Here is a 14,023-nt window from a genome sequence, read left to right on the forward strand (position 1 = left end):
CTGAGCCTCAGCGCTCATCAGGTCCACACCTCACAAGTTTAACACCAAATACAAACATTTCAACAGCCCTCAGCCTTTCCATGCTCTGAAAAATCAAATAGCCACAATTTAATTTAAATAATGTTATCTTATGCATATACACCACGACATTATATTTATATGTTATACTTAGTGTTTTTTATTTATTTTTATTTTTATTTATTTATTTTTTAAAATAAAATAGGTCTAGTCCTTGCCCTGAGACAGACTGGCGACCTGTCCAGGGTGACCCCGCCTCTCGCCCGGAACGTTAGCTGGAGAGGCACCAGCAACCCTCCCGACCCCACTAAGGGACAAGGGTGTAGAGAAAATGGATGGATGGAAGGTCTAGTCCTTATTGTTTTAACTGCTCTCCTTCCTTTTTTTTATGCAATACTCTTCTGGTTTCTGCATACATAAAGAGATAATGATAAGAGATAGTGACTCTGCTTTGGTAAATTCCTAACAGAACTGGGATCTGAAGACATCAAAACTTTAACATCTAAACTTTATTTATTTATTTCAAACACAGGCAATGAAAAGTAAAAAGTAAAACCAGAATAGAAAAATAATAAAGAGACAAATAGTCGTACACAAATTGTTCGAAAAGGAGCAGGTGAGAAGATAAACCATTATATGACTGCCTGCCCTTCTGGTATATTTAAGTCTCCCCTCCTAGTTAAACTCTTAAAGTAATCTCACATTAAATGAAATCTATAAGCTATTTATTTCCTCACAGTATAAAAAAAGTCGATGTGACTGTCTTTTTTGTCATCAATTTGTAAACAGTAAAAGAGCCCGTAATATAGAGATCCTGCCTCGTTGTGTGTGCAACACTGTTCACCGCCAGGTGGCAAACTAACACTGTTTTAAAATATCTCTTCAAGCTTCACGGTTTCGTCTTATCTTGCTCTTGGTGAAACTCTTACTGAGGCTGGGATTGGTCCTTTATTGCCAGAAGCAACTTTTTGAAACATGCGACAATAATGACATTTTTATGACTTGTGTTTTTTGCAGCTGAACTAAAAATGACCATCATGGTATCATTTAAATTCCCCTACAAAAGTATTTTTACCCCTTGAATTTTTCTTACTTTTTACAAGGCCTAGGAAGCATTCGTGTGGTTGCATAAAACTTTTATTTTCTTTCCATTTCACAGTCTTGCACTACTTGGTTTGTTAAATAAAATTCTCATTAAACAGTGAATGTAACATGACAAAAAAAGAGAAACGGTTTAAGTGGCTAGAATATATTTGCAAGGCTATTATAAAGAACGATTAGCATTTAGATGAAAAATTCAGATTAATTGTAAATTCCATTGTGGTTTTTGAAACAGTGAAGTTACAACTTTATGACAAAGTTGCAGCAAGCTGTTTGCTTAAGAGGGCCACTGTTGCTTAATTAGTTTGAGCTTCAGCAATATGAGCAATAAAACTATGAGCTGTCCCTATAATCTGACTTAAGGAGATCCAATGGCAAGTGGTTAGTTAGCATAAAACATTTCCAAATGACAGTATTTATAAAGTGATTGCTTAAGCTCACTCCACATAGCTGTTTCAAATCTCCTCTCTGCCTCAGCCTCCAAGGCAGAAGCTTGTCAGTCAGCTGGAAGGAAAAGTTATTTACGTGAAGCAAACATTCCAGGTGTGTGTCCGTTTGGTCGGGTCCCTTCAGTTGGAAGCCGTTGTTGCCTCTTCATAACCCCACTATTACAAGGAAGAAATTGCTTTGATCGCAAAGATTGTCCCTGGTTGGTTTGAAACTACCTCCTTCTAGCCACTAAGTCAGTTTTGCATTATTACTAAAAGTGGGCCATGCAGCCCTGCTGTATTTCCAAAACGATGACCCATGTGAGATCAAATGGAGGGATTAAATAATAACCCTTTAATCTGCCCAGTGGCATCCACCTGCAGTGGAGCCTTTCATGGGATATCGGAGCTACTCATCCCCTCTGGCAACCAAAGGGAGCGCTGGGAAGACATTTTCTCTACTCTGTGACTCACTTTGCCACCAGTTAGTCACCCTGGATACTCATTACAGAGTTCGCTCTTAAACAATACCTGCCCAGCAGCCTGAAAAGACACAAAAGCAGCAGAGCATTATGGGTGCAGAATGATGAAAGTTTTATAGACTAAGAGAGGCCCGACTTTGTATCATCCTGACCATGGGACGTTGAGTGATTGTGTCGTTTTCTCTGTTCTTTCAGTTCTGCAAGAGAGAGAAAAAAATGCCATCTTGGCAGTGGATTAAAGCCCAGACTGTATTTCCACATACCCTGACAATGTCTTGTGTGGTACAATAACCTTGGTGTTGAAAGCTGAAATGAATGCATGCAACAAGATGTACAATAGAGACACAGGTTTGTAAGACAAACTGTGATATACGTTGCCTGCAGGAGTATTAAAGGGGCAGTAGTATGTATTTTCTAGGCACATAATGCTGTTTATCACAATCAAGTAATTATGTTTCTTTTAGTTGCTATAAAATGCTATATAGATCAAATATGACTTAAATGAAATTTGACATTGTAAATTAACACCTTGAAATTGGGTCTCTGTCTCTTTCTGAAACTCCGCCTTCAGAAAGTCATCACAAAATGGCTCCTGTTTAACAAAGTTTTTACCAGCATTGAATTGAGAAGCAGCTCCAGCAGATGGGCTGTTCCTTCAAGTGTTTGCTAATTGCTCCTGGCTAATCAAAGGAGCTGAATGGGGGAGGTTAGGAGGAGGGCAGCTCTGTGAGGTGGACTCTAGGAAACTGCAGTTCAGAGGAGGAGCTGTGTCTCAAAGGCGGAGCTAGGTTCACCTAGGCGTTTTGTGCAGTTAAATGGTTGTCATGGAGATTAAACATGCATGAAAGAATCAAAGTAACACTCAGAGTATGTTTTTGATAGGAGAATAACATTACAACATGATATAAAGTTAAAAAAAAAAAGTTGATTTCAAGTAATATTCCCCCTTTAATATCCAGAAGTCTCTTGCTTGAGGTGGCAGCATGTTGGAGTTGCTCTGCTACATTTTGATTGGTTGTTTGTTTGGTTGAAGCATTGCCTTTCTTGAAAGAAAAATATTTTGCTCTTAATTTTTTACCTTTGGGCAGTTGTTACGATAACTTTGTGGATGTAGAGCAGGACCAAAAGTAGAGAGAGAAGGAAGACGTTCATACCTTTCTTTGATCATAATGTGCAACCATCATATCCCCAACTCCAACATCTCTCTGCCCAGCTTTAGAACCAAACGGTTGACAGAAATTCATGGAGGGGTGGCTAAAGCAAATTAGATGTATTAGCAATGCTTGCAAACAACTAATGGTGTTATCCAAGACATGTTGTTGTAGAATATTGTCTCTACAGCTCAGATATTGAACTGCTAGAATGGCAAACACTGAGAGAATCTGCAGAATCAAGACTGACTTCTACTGGAGATCCTTCCTGTCCACAGCGTTAGAGCAGAACGACTCTTTGAAGACACTTACATGATTTCAGTTATGCTTGTTTAAAGACTCCAGTGCTTTTTTTTTTTTTTTTTTTTTTTTTTTAACGGTGTGACTTTACAAGCTGAATTTTTTTTATTCAGATTGAATGAAAACATCAGTGAAGGTCAATTTTCACGTCTTGCCTCAGATTGTCAATTAGGTTTAGGCTTGACCTTTGACTTGGCCTTTTCATCCCTAAGTAGGACTTGATCTGTTGGTGTTCCTAGAAAACATTTTGAATGTCGGCCAAGGAGTTCAGTTTTGCTTTTGCTGCAACTATATGTGACTTTTCTGACTAAAGGTTTATTCCAACAGTTTCTCTCTTTTTTCTTTCCTCTTTTCTTTCCTTTGTCTGGTTCTCATCGTTGTCGAATCAACAGGTTTCCAGCTGTCCTTCCCTCTTACAAGATAACATGGATCATAAAACAAGAACCATAGTTAAAGGCATTGACTGCCAAATTAAATCCCTTGTTAATATTATTCAAATAAAACTAATTATGCTTAACATTTAATATAATAACTGTTGTCCACAATTATTCAAGTTGTGAACGTTTAAGACTCTTAAGTTTCTGAGTGCATTACACGAACCGCCTTTAGAAGTTTATGTGCAACACTCTGTTACAGCAGCTCTATGTGTTTTTAACAAGTTCCTTCGGTGTAAGAGACATTTTGAGTTGCCACAGCTCCCCACCCCTCCGCATCTCTTTCTCTGTGTGAGAGTTTTCTATTTCTTTCTTTCATGACCGAGGTTGGAGCCGCTCTCACTGGGTCCAAAAACGATTGCTTAGATCTGAAGCAAACAACCCCCCCTGCCCCTCCCCAACCACGGCTCCCACTCTGCACTGGTCTGGACCACCAAATGTGTTCCAAACAAGGAGAACCAGTGAACCAGGAATACCTGATGCTCTTGGGAAACGGCTCATATTTACATTTCATGCAGTGCAGTAGCTCCTGTAGGTCAGATTGTGGAAAGCAGTTTACTTTGGTGCAGATAAAAGCAGAGGGTGTGTTCATAGGGATCGGAGGAATTAGTCTTAAGCCACTCATAGAGATTTGTGTTCAATTTTGATCTTGTCTGACAAGGGCTCCTCTCTTCCACATGATTTAACATGCCATCTACTGAGCGTGTAGTTTCTCTATTTGTCTGCTGGTTTAGGTCAGTGGTGTCCAAAGTGCTGCCTGGGGGCCGTTTGTGGCCATTGGAACGATTTTGTGTGTCTCCCCACCTTAGATAAAGAAGCGAGGAGCCAGTAAAAAAAGAAAACAAAATGCAATTCTTCTTAAATGGAAAGTGTTGGTCACAAAGTATTTTTGATTTTATTAGCCTTGCTTTCTTCTTGCTTTAATAATTTTATTGTACATACGGTCATAAACTCTGTCTGTTTACTCAAAAGCAGATGAAGGCACGCCCGTTCATTAAAGATGGCTAAACGAAGCAAGTTTTTTATTTATATTTTACTTTTTTGTTTTGAAGAAGAAAGTTCACATTTTTGTTGTTGGGAACAAACTAAAAGATTTTCCAGACCAACAAAAACAAAAAAGCGTCAATCAGAAGCTTAGGAAACTCGACATCTTTCTTTTATGGATGCAAAAAAAAAAAACAAAAAAAAAACTTTCAAAAATGAACAGCTTTCTTTAAAATTAAAAATGTTTTTTATTTTATTTTATTTGTAGCGGATTCAAAACTGATTTGCTTTGTGTTTTAAGTTGGAAACAAATAAGGCCTCGGAAGTGGTTTGAACTTGAGATTTTAACCCATGTTGCAAAAAGTTTGCACACCCCAGGTTTAGGTGGACACCCCAGGTTCAGGTGGACACCCCAGGTTCAGGTGGACACCCCAGGTTTAGGTGGACACCCCGGGTTTAGGTGGACACCCCGGGTTCAGGTGGACACCCCAGGTTTAGGTGGACACCCCAGGTTCAGGTGGACACCCCAGGTTCAGGTGGACACCCCAGGTTTAGGTGGACACCCCAGGTTTAGGTGGACACCCCAGGTTCAGGTGGACACCCCAGTCTTGGTAGGTTTGCAGCTCTGTCTTTACATTTTCTGTTACAGCTATATTTCTACTAATTAGACTAAGGCAACTTTTTCATGCAAAAGGTCGCATTGAATTTTATTTATGGGCGTTAGAGTTAATGGAGCTCAACATATACATATACCATACACAGATTTTTATTTAAAAAAACAAAAAAACAAAACAAGTATCCCTCCATTTTGCATTGATTGCATTACTTTGTTTTCCTTTGATGCATAAAATCCTGATAAAATACATTAATGTTAGTGGTTGAAATTGAAACATGTTGAAGCAGTGTGGATACTTTTGCAATGCATCTTTAAAATCTAACTTTCCCTGTTGGCCAATGTAAGTAGTTCAGGGTTCAAGAATGCTTTGAAGAACAGGAGAGTTAACCTACTAGCAAATTCCCTCTTAAATATATTTAAATATATGTCAATTATAGGAAAAACTTCAGACTTCAGATTGATACACACATCCAGCCTCAGATAAGTTCAATAGCAACATTGTGTCACAACATTGCTGCATCTCCTGACATTAACAGGTTTATCACCGCTGCAAATTGTTCAAAAAAATTCAAAACTCAGACGTTCGTTATATTTTACAGGCTGTAAAACCCTGCAGGTCGTATGTTGATGCTGCAGCTGGACTCGACAAATACTTCAAAGTTAGCATCACCTTCTTTCATGTGGTCCTCTGATTCCACTGGTCTATAGCCAAAAACCTGACTGTGGTTTTCATTTGTTTTAGGGTCATTTTGATGTGTTGAATCCAGAAATCACAATGGTTTTGCTCAGTCAGGTCAACTTTCTGAACTATGGAGCAACATGAGCATCAAATGCTTGACTTGTTCTCACATCTGGATCAGTTTCCTGAGAATCTGATCAATGAGTGACGAGCAAGAGGAGAGATTCCATCAGGACAGAAAAGAGACAGAGAATTTTACACAATGAAGACCTGATGATCAATTCACATGTACTTACTCTTATCAGTGTTTATTATTCAATTTACAGAAATACAACATTGTAACATTTCATTAATACACTCTGTTAGCAAACCTTTTTTTATCCTAAAACAGTTTTTGGATGAGAAATACTAACGGAAATAAACTGTAAATGTCATAAGAATGTCGTTAATTTAGTCAGAAGATCAGATTTTTCTAAATAAAATTAGAATAAAATCCTGATTGAGAAAAATGGATGTCACCTTTAGATTCAACGGTGCGAAATAATCCTAATTCAGTTATAAAACATAGACAACTTCCAAAATATATTTTTTGTAACCCAGTGTTATTTTCTGTAGTTTGTTCAAATAAATCCTGCAGCGTCAACAGGGGGCGCTGATAGCTCATAAAACAACCTGTACGTGTTTCAACACAGACATAAAAGTCTACAGCATCTTATCTGAGGTCACCACTTGATGGAAAGGGTCACTAGTTGTTATATATGTGTGTGTGTGTGTGTGTCGGTTGGTGTACGCCACCACCTGGCGCCATTTACCTCCCTTAAGTTACCAAAGCCAGAACTCATTAACCATTTAATGACCGTGACATGACTCAGTTGGTCACAGTGGCACTGCCATGTCTGGAGCTCACCCAGTAACCCAGAACCCTTGTAAAGAACCCAGCACTTGCCTGCTTCAGGCTGGTGAGAAAGTGTTCAGGTTTGTTTCTGTTGGTGACGGCCAACAGATTCTGAGCGGCTGCGTGTACAAATGGGCTGAGAACTGCAAAAACAATAAGCTCTCCGCTCTCCTGATCTGTGACCCCTCTGCCACGCATACCGATGTTGCTGACTCACCTGATGACTCCTGGAAAAAAAAAAAAAAAAATCAAATCAGCTTCCAGTTTTACTGTTTTCCTCTCATGGGTCACATTTCTTTCTTCATATAATTCCAGCGTGCATCACTTACGGCAGGAGACAGGCACAAAACGCTTAAATCCACCAAACACACAGTCAGATGAAAACAGTGGAATGGAGGCAGAATTAAAGCCTCAACATGTTGACTTTAGTGGGTATTAGTATGAAGGGGTGCAGGTGTGGTTTCTGTTAATACACAGATTACAATAGACAAGATTATTTTCATTGGAGGTTGATAAAGAAAACACTTAATCTTTATTAGCCGTGCTACATTTGTAACATGGGATTCCACTGCTGACGTCCCCTGATCCAGCTCTCATTGTGTCTGAGTCGGAGTGGACTGGCAGCACTGAAGGGGCAGAGTGAAAGATTGAAAGCATGGAGGGATGAAAGACGAAACAAGCCTGGTTTGGCTGCAGGGAGTTGGACGATTAGGTTGAAAAGCAAAGTCAGACGTGCCCCATGTGTGTGTTAGCCGGGGCTTAACGAGGTTCTTTGCAGAGACAGTTTAATCCTTGGGACAAAGATAATGCACGCTGGTGGAGAGCTCTGTGTTCGCTCCAACATTCCTCTCTTCTAATCTTCTGCCCTCTTAAAAACAATACATGTTTTTATAAGTTTTTTTAAAGTCTTAGATAATGTGACTGGTAAGTGTAAGTTCAAACTAAATTTATAAAGAATTACTCTCTAATACCTGAGGTAAATAACTTTCTCAGTCAATGTTTTAAATCATGTCATTTCAATCTCATATGTTGATAACCTGAGTGAATATGAATAAGCTTATTTTATTAGGAGAAAAATATCTCCCAAAACCAGCCTGAATCTGCATACAACATCATAACAGAACTGTGCTTCATATTTATTTTGCAAGTTGTGTTAAATTTCACATCAAGTTACCTCTGTAAATGCCAACTAAAGAAACATTTACTTAATATGGGTGTTTTGAATTGGAGCAACATTGTAATTCTTGCAGTAGAAACAAGAAAGAACTTAAACAGAACCTGCCTGACAAAACAAAGTGAACAAAAAAGATCTCAAAAAGCAAAACTTCATGCCTTGATCTGAAGAGTCGGACTAACCAACATCAGTCCAAGATTCTTTCAGGCTGGCAAAGAGCGATCCAGGCACTTGCCTCAATTAAGGTCAGTGTTTTTGATTCTAGAATAAGAAAGAGGAAAACTACGGGAGAAATCCAAGGTCAAAACAAAAAGAACATAAATACCCATTTCACTTTTGCCCTAGTGCTAGTGTCTGTCTCACCCAGCAGTCAACGGGCGAGACGCGGGGTCACCATGCCCATCTCAGGGTTATAATTCATATAGTTATTTTTTTACATTTTAACACAGCCTCATTCCTTGATACAGGTTTGTGCACACATCCGCTAAAGTATATTAGCGGATGTGTGCACAAATAACACACATACTTTATTTAATCATCAAATAAAGTATATTTGATGATTATCAAATATTTGATAATCATCAATATTATTTTCATTTTAGGCTGGCGTCCATCTCCAGCGAGTGCCAGGGGACACTTTGTACAGGTCACTAGTTCATCACAGGACAAACAACCACGACACACTCAAATCTAGGGACAACTGGGTAATTATTAACTAATTAGCTTCACAGAGAATGTTTCTGGACTGTGAGAGGAAATGATGTAATCAGAGGGACATAAAAATAAATGTGCTACTGTAAAGAATAAGATAAAGAATAAGATAAAAATAAAATCAACACAAATAAATAACATACTGGATAAACCTACTTTGTATTCATTTATGAAATAAAATCCAGTGAGAAACACAGATTTTTGTAGATGTGACTCAACAAAATATAAGATTGTTGATGCATGGATATGTTAGCTAGATCATTCTTCTTTAAGCTTCTACTAATGACATGCTGACACTTCTTACAGTTGAAAATGACCCTGACCTTGAAGACTGTAACAAAAAACATCTCATGGTTACTGGAATCCAATGAAGGTTGGATCTCTAATTAATTGCAGTCCATATCAATAGGCCATTATCTGCCATGACCTAAGGAGGGGGATATGGAGCTCTGTCTGTCACGAGTTTGCATTTATTAAATAATCCAACCTCTATACAGGCTTAACTCTTGGCCTTCACTGTGAATGCGCAATCATGGCTCAATCAAGACCAGGAAGTATGAGCAGGGTCAGGGAAGGTCAACGCTGGACTGTTAGAGGGAGGGAGGAGTGAAACGTTCTGATGTTGCCTTTGGGTTTAGAGAGAAAAGGTTAAGTTAAGATTGGAATTTGTTCATTTGAAACAGAAATCGATGCTAGTCAAAAAAAGAAAAACATTTAAATCATAGCTTTATTATCCTTACAAGGTTTATTATACATCATGTAGGAACATGTACCTTCAATACTTCTTAGAGACAGAACAAAATGATATGCACACATACTGTACAACAATCAGTGTTAAACACGGTAGAGACCGTGATGGAGGAGACAGCAGTCCTTCTGTAACGGGGAGAAGGTCTTGTCCTTTTTCTCCTCCATCGTTCTGTTCTTTTACCATGATCTGGTAAGAACAGCCAGAGGCCAAACAACCATCCACGCTCCGTATTGCTTTATTGTCTTTATCTACAAAATGGCAGTGATTTGTCAAAATTGAAAAAAAAAAAGGTTGTTCAACTGGTTTATAATGGTCTTTCCATTGGAACGTATTTCATTAAAGAGGCTCATCAGTCATATACAAAAATATAGTACAGCAATTTTTTTCTCATCAGAGCAAACATTCATACCTGTCCATGTTCATGGCAGAACACACTGGCAGCCAGACCCAAGAAACTGCTACATGAAGCAATCGTTAACATAACATTGATCATTAGAGTGGTTTACAAGCTTATGCCCATTTGTGATCAGCTTAGTGAAACTACAGCAATACCCTCTGAAAAGTATTCACACCCTCTGGACTTTTCCTACATTTTGTCTCATTACAATTGGAAAGATTGGTGTAGTTAACAGGAATTTTATGTTGAAGACCAGCACAAGGTAGTATACGTTCATGAAGCTGAATGAAAGTAATACATGCTTTTTAAAGCTACAGAAGGGAGTTCTGAGAAAACCGGGGAAAATTTGAACAAGCACACCTTGCTGGCTCCTCCCCCTACCTCCAGAGCTCCTCCCCCACAGTGGAGCCAGCTGAGAACTCGAGGAATTAGGAGTAAATTCCTCGAGTTATATTCTTTCTCCACCATTAGCACTGCCGCAGCAGCACACCGGCAATCGTGAGCTTGAACAATGTTTAGTGTGACTGATACTGCTAAAGACCCTCCTCCTGGTTCTGATTGGTTGTTTCTGACTGGGAGTGCTGTATTTCTGCAAATGGCGGTTGGACCACAAGGAGGAAATGGAGGAGCTTGATTTTTTTAACAGATTACCCATCTCATATTCTACTGTCAGAACATAGTGACAGTTATAACGTTTAAAAAAAAAAAAAATCAACCTAAAAAAAGTTACCTCAAATGTTGCCCAAATAAAATCTGACATATATTTCTATTCAGCCCACTTGTTGCATTTGAAAGTCAATTTTGTGACTTTGTAAATTAGATGTGTCTTTAAAGTAGCACAAACAAAATGATTGTTTCCCTCTTGAAGGGAAGGTAGCAAACATATGGTCAGATGAGACCAAAATTGAGCTTTCTAGATGACACAGGACACTAACACTACATGTCACCCTGAACACACCACCCTCTGGTGAAACATGGTCATGGCAGTGTCATGCTATAGGGATGTTTTTCCTTCAGGAAAAAGAAGGAAACTGGTCATATTTGATGGGAATCAATCAGTGGATCTAAATACAGTACAATCAGGTGATTCAGGTCAAGGTTCACCTTCCAACAGCGACTGAACATACAGGCAGAGCATAGTGGGACAGTCCAGTGGAGTTGTAATGTGACAAAAGGTGAAAGAATCCAGTAGGCTGTGTACTTTTGCAAGGCTCACCTAATTAAAAACAATACATCCTGAGGACAGTCATTCCTTCCTTGAAGAAAACAATCAAGAATGTTTTGAAGAACACACGTTTGAAGTATTAACCACCTGCAGACTGTCAAGAGGTCATTCAAATACACCATCTAGTGTTTTAAATGGTAACTTATGTCTTTGTCTTCCTTCTTTCTTAGAGGGCATCCACGTTCGTTCAAGTGTGACAACTGTAGTTGTTTCTCTGATATATGATTAACTAACCCAGGAACCATCTGGGTGTTTCACACAGGCAACCTTTTGGTTTTTTGCGCCCCCCTAACTTCCAGGCATGTGAAAGCTCTTTGACCAAGGGTAAATATACAAATAAAGCATCCAGTGAAATGCACACAGCAGGGTCTTTACACAGCCTGCTTGTTCCTCCTCCATGGTTCATCCCAGCAGGATGCAGTGTCTCGCATTGTGTTCATGGAGGAAAGAGAGGCTTAAACAACACAAATACATGTCCATTTCCTGCATATTCACATTACAGAGTGCGGCGGCAAAAAAGAAGAAGATTGTTTTGCTGAAACAAAGCAATGGAGGACAGGAGACGTTGGTGTAGTGGACACTGAGATGTGCTTCTTCGCCAGGACAGCTTTAGTCAGCTGGAACTCCTTGAGACAGGGTTCCTCTGTCCTGTAAAAGTCTGGGACTGTGCTCGTTGAGAGTTTGTGGTAGGAGCCCAGCAGGTTCGCACTGCGTCACGTTGAGGTTTCCGAAAGGATTCCGATCAGTCTGAGCTCTGAAGAAGTCCCTGGTGTCCTTGGCATGCAGCATCCAGTGTTTGGCAAGTTATACACAGTAGCTCCCTGCTCTCTGAGTCTGTCTCTCAGTTGTTGATAGGCCCCACTTCCTCCCTTCCTGTTTCAGGTGCAACATTCACGCTCCATGCGGCAGAGGAGCGGGGAATGGGAGGGCAGGGACGAGGAGGTGCAGGGCTCGGAGGAGGAGTCCAAGGAAGATGACGTGGAGGTGAGGAGGGAGGGGTACGGGCTCATCTTCTCGATGTTGACGTATGTCGTGTTGAGGAGGACGTAGTGCTCCCCGCTGAAGCTGGAGAAGATGGCGGCGATGCGGGACACCAGCTCAGAGAAGGAAGGTCGACGCTCAGGCTTGGGATGCCAGCACTCGATCATCACCGTGTAGCTGAGGGAGGAGACGAGAGACAATGTTCAGTATTTATTTCTATTTCACTAATGCAATATCATATGTCATGAGGAAATAATTTGTGGTTTTTTGCTCAACCCTTCTTAAATATGCAGTTGCTGCCATCAAAACCTCAACTACATGTTTGGATATTTGGATCTCCTTGTTCTTAATTGTTAGTCTTTGTCTCATTGGAACTTTTGTAACTCTCAGGAAACTCTCCCTTTTTCATCAACAAAACCTTGTTGACTCTACTTTATTGAGCCATTATTGAATCAGTTTTATCTTTCTGCTTGGTGCCCCAGTTTGTTATTTTAACTGTCTGAACCGAATAGTTAAAATACTTCAGTGAGTTGATAGGTGAGATCCAGATAAGCCCAGAATCCTTGTACTTCAGACAGGTGCAGAGGTTATCCACATCCATCTTAATAGATGTGTCTCATCCTCTGCACTGTGAGTTCAGGCTCCGCCTGGATGTTTGACAGGTAGAAAAACTGTTTTGTTCCTGTTTCCATAAGCTTCTAAAATTAGTAGAATGAGAGTTAAAAGTTGCAGGAAACTGTATCTACAGCTGTACAATATGGAGTCTGTGCAACGTTTGCCTTCATTGAAATTTCACTTTCTGCCTTTCATCTGACATTACACCATGTTTGCACATTGTTAAAATCACGTGACTGAAACCTGCTTTAGCATTAGCTTCCCTTAAATACCATTACCATTGTGCTTTATGGTGCATTCACAACCAAACGCATTACGCGCGTCAAAAATGTGTCAGACGTTCAAATTCGACAGGTGTGCACTTTGAATGCAGACGCTTGACATTTTGTTCTACACCTAGCGTTTCATGCGTCAAGCGCGTCTGGTTTACATTCAAAGTCTATCTGAAGGCACGTCAGAATCGCTCTAGCCATTTTCTGTTGCCGGCCTACTTGTCGGGCGTGTCGGATGCGTTGGATGCTCTCGACGCATCAAACACATCAAAAGGTTCAAATCGCGCCTCACTAGATGTGTGAAAAGCGCCGTGATGGGCCCTCGATGTGCCTCCATGTAGACTTTGAATGTAAACCAGACGTGCCTGACGCTCAAAACGCATTGGGTGTGAACACACCATTACAGTTAGTGGAACTAATGTTTGTGATTAGTTCTTTAGGGTTAGCACAGCTAGCTTTTTAATTAGCGGCACCCACCACTGCACTTACATGAGCAGATAGACCGGAGCTCAGTTACTTCATTCCACAGCAAAACTCCTCAGTCTGCCATAAATTAAAATCTGTTCATATTTCTCCTTTGATCAGCCAGAATATAGTGTAACAAAACAAAACTAAGAACCTCATTAACACATTTGTTCAAGTTACAAGCTGGTTCCTGCTGCTACCTGAGGCCCTCTGAGAACCATCAGCAGGGAAAAATTGCAGGAATGTCTGCAGACATACATCATCCCCTGATGTGCACTTTTGGGCCTCTGCTTTACTCCCACATGAACACTCCCATCTTCTACCCAGTTTCACTCATACACACA

General features: G+C 40.0%; 1 protein-coding gene across 1 annotated transcript in view; it reads right to left on the bottom strand.

Annotated features, from left to right (window-relative positions):
• Nucleotides 1-9,684: 9,684 nt before the first annotated feature.
• The window catches only part of LOC103149401 (hepatocyte growth factor receptor), a gene marked incomplete at its 5' end in the record, with an annotated part of 14,676 nt that continues 10,337 nt past the window's right edge, over nucleotides 9,685-14,023 (bottom strand). Inside the window, one exon of the mRNA XM_007568538.2 lies at nucleotides 9,685-12,504. Coding sequence (XP_007568600.1) covers nucleotides 12,225-12,504 — 280 coding nt within the window. The remainder of the gene's footprint in view (nucleotides 12,505-14,023) is intronic.

The sequence above is a fragment of the Poecilia formosa genome, unplaced genomic scaffold (assembly GCF_000485575.1).
Source record: "Poecilia formosa unplaced genomic scaffold, Poecilia_formosa-5.1.2 Scaffold224, whole genome shotgun sequence".
In the NCBI taxonomy this organism is placed as follows: Eukaryota; Metazoa; Chordata; class Actinopteri; order Cyprinodontiformes; family Poeciliidae; genus Poecilia; species Poecilia formosa.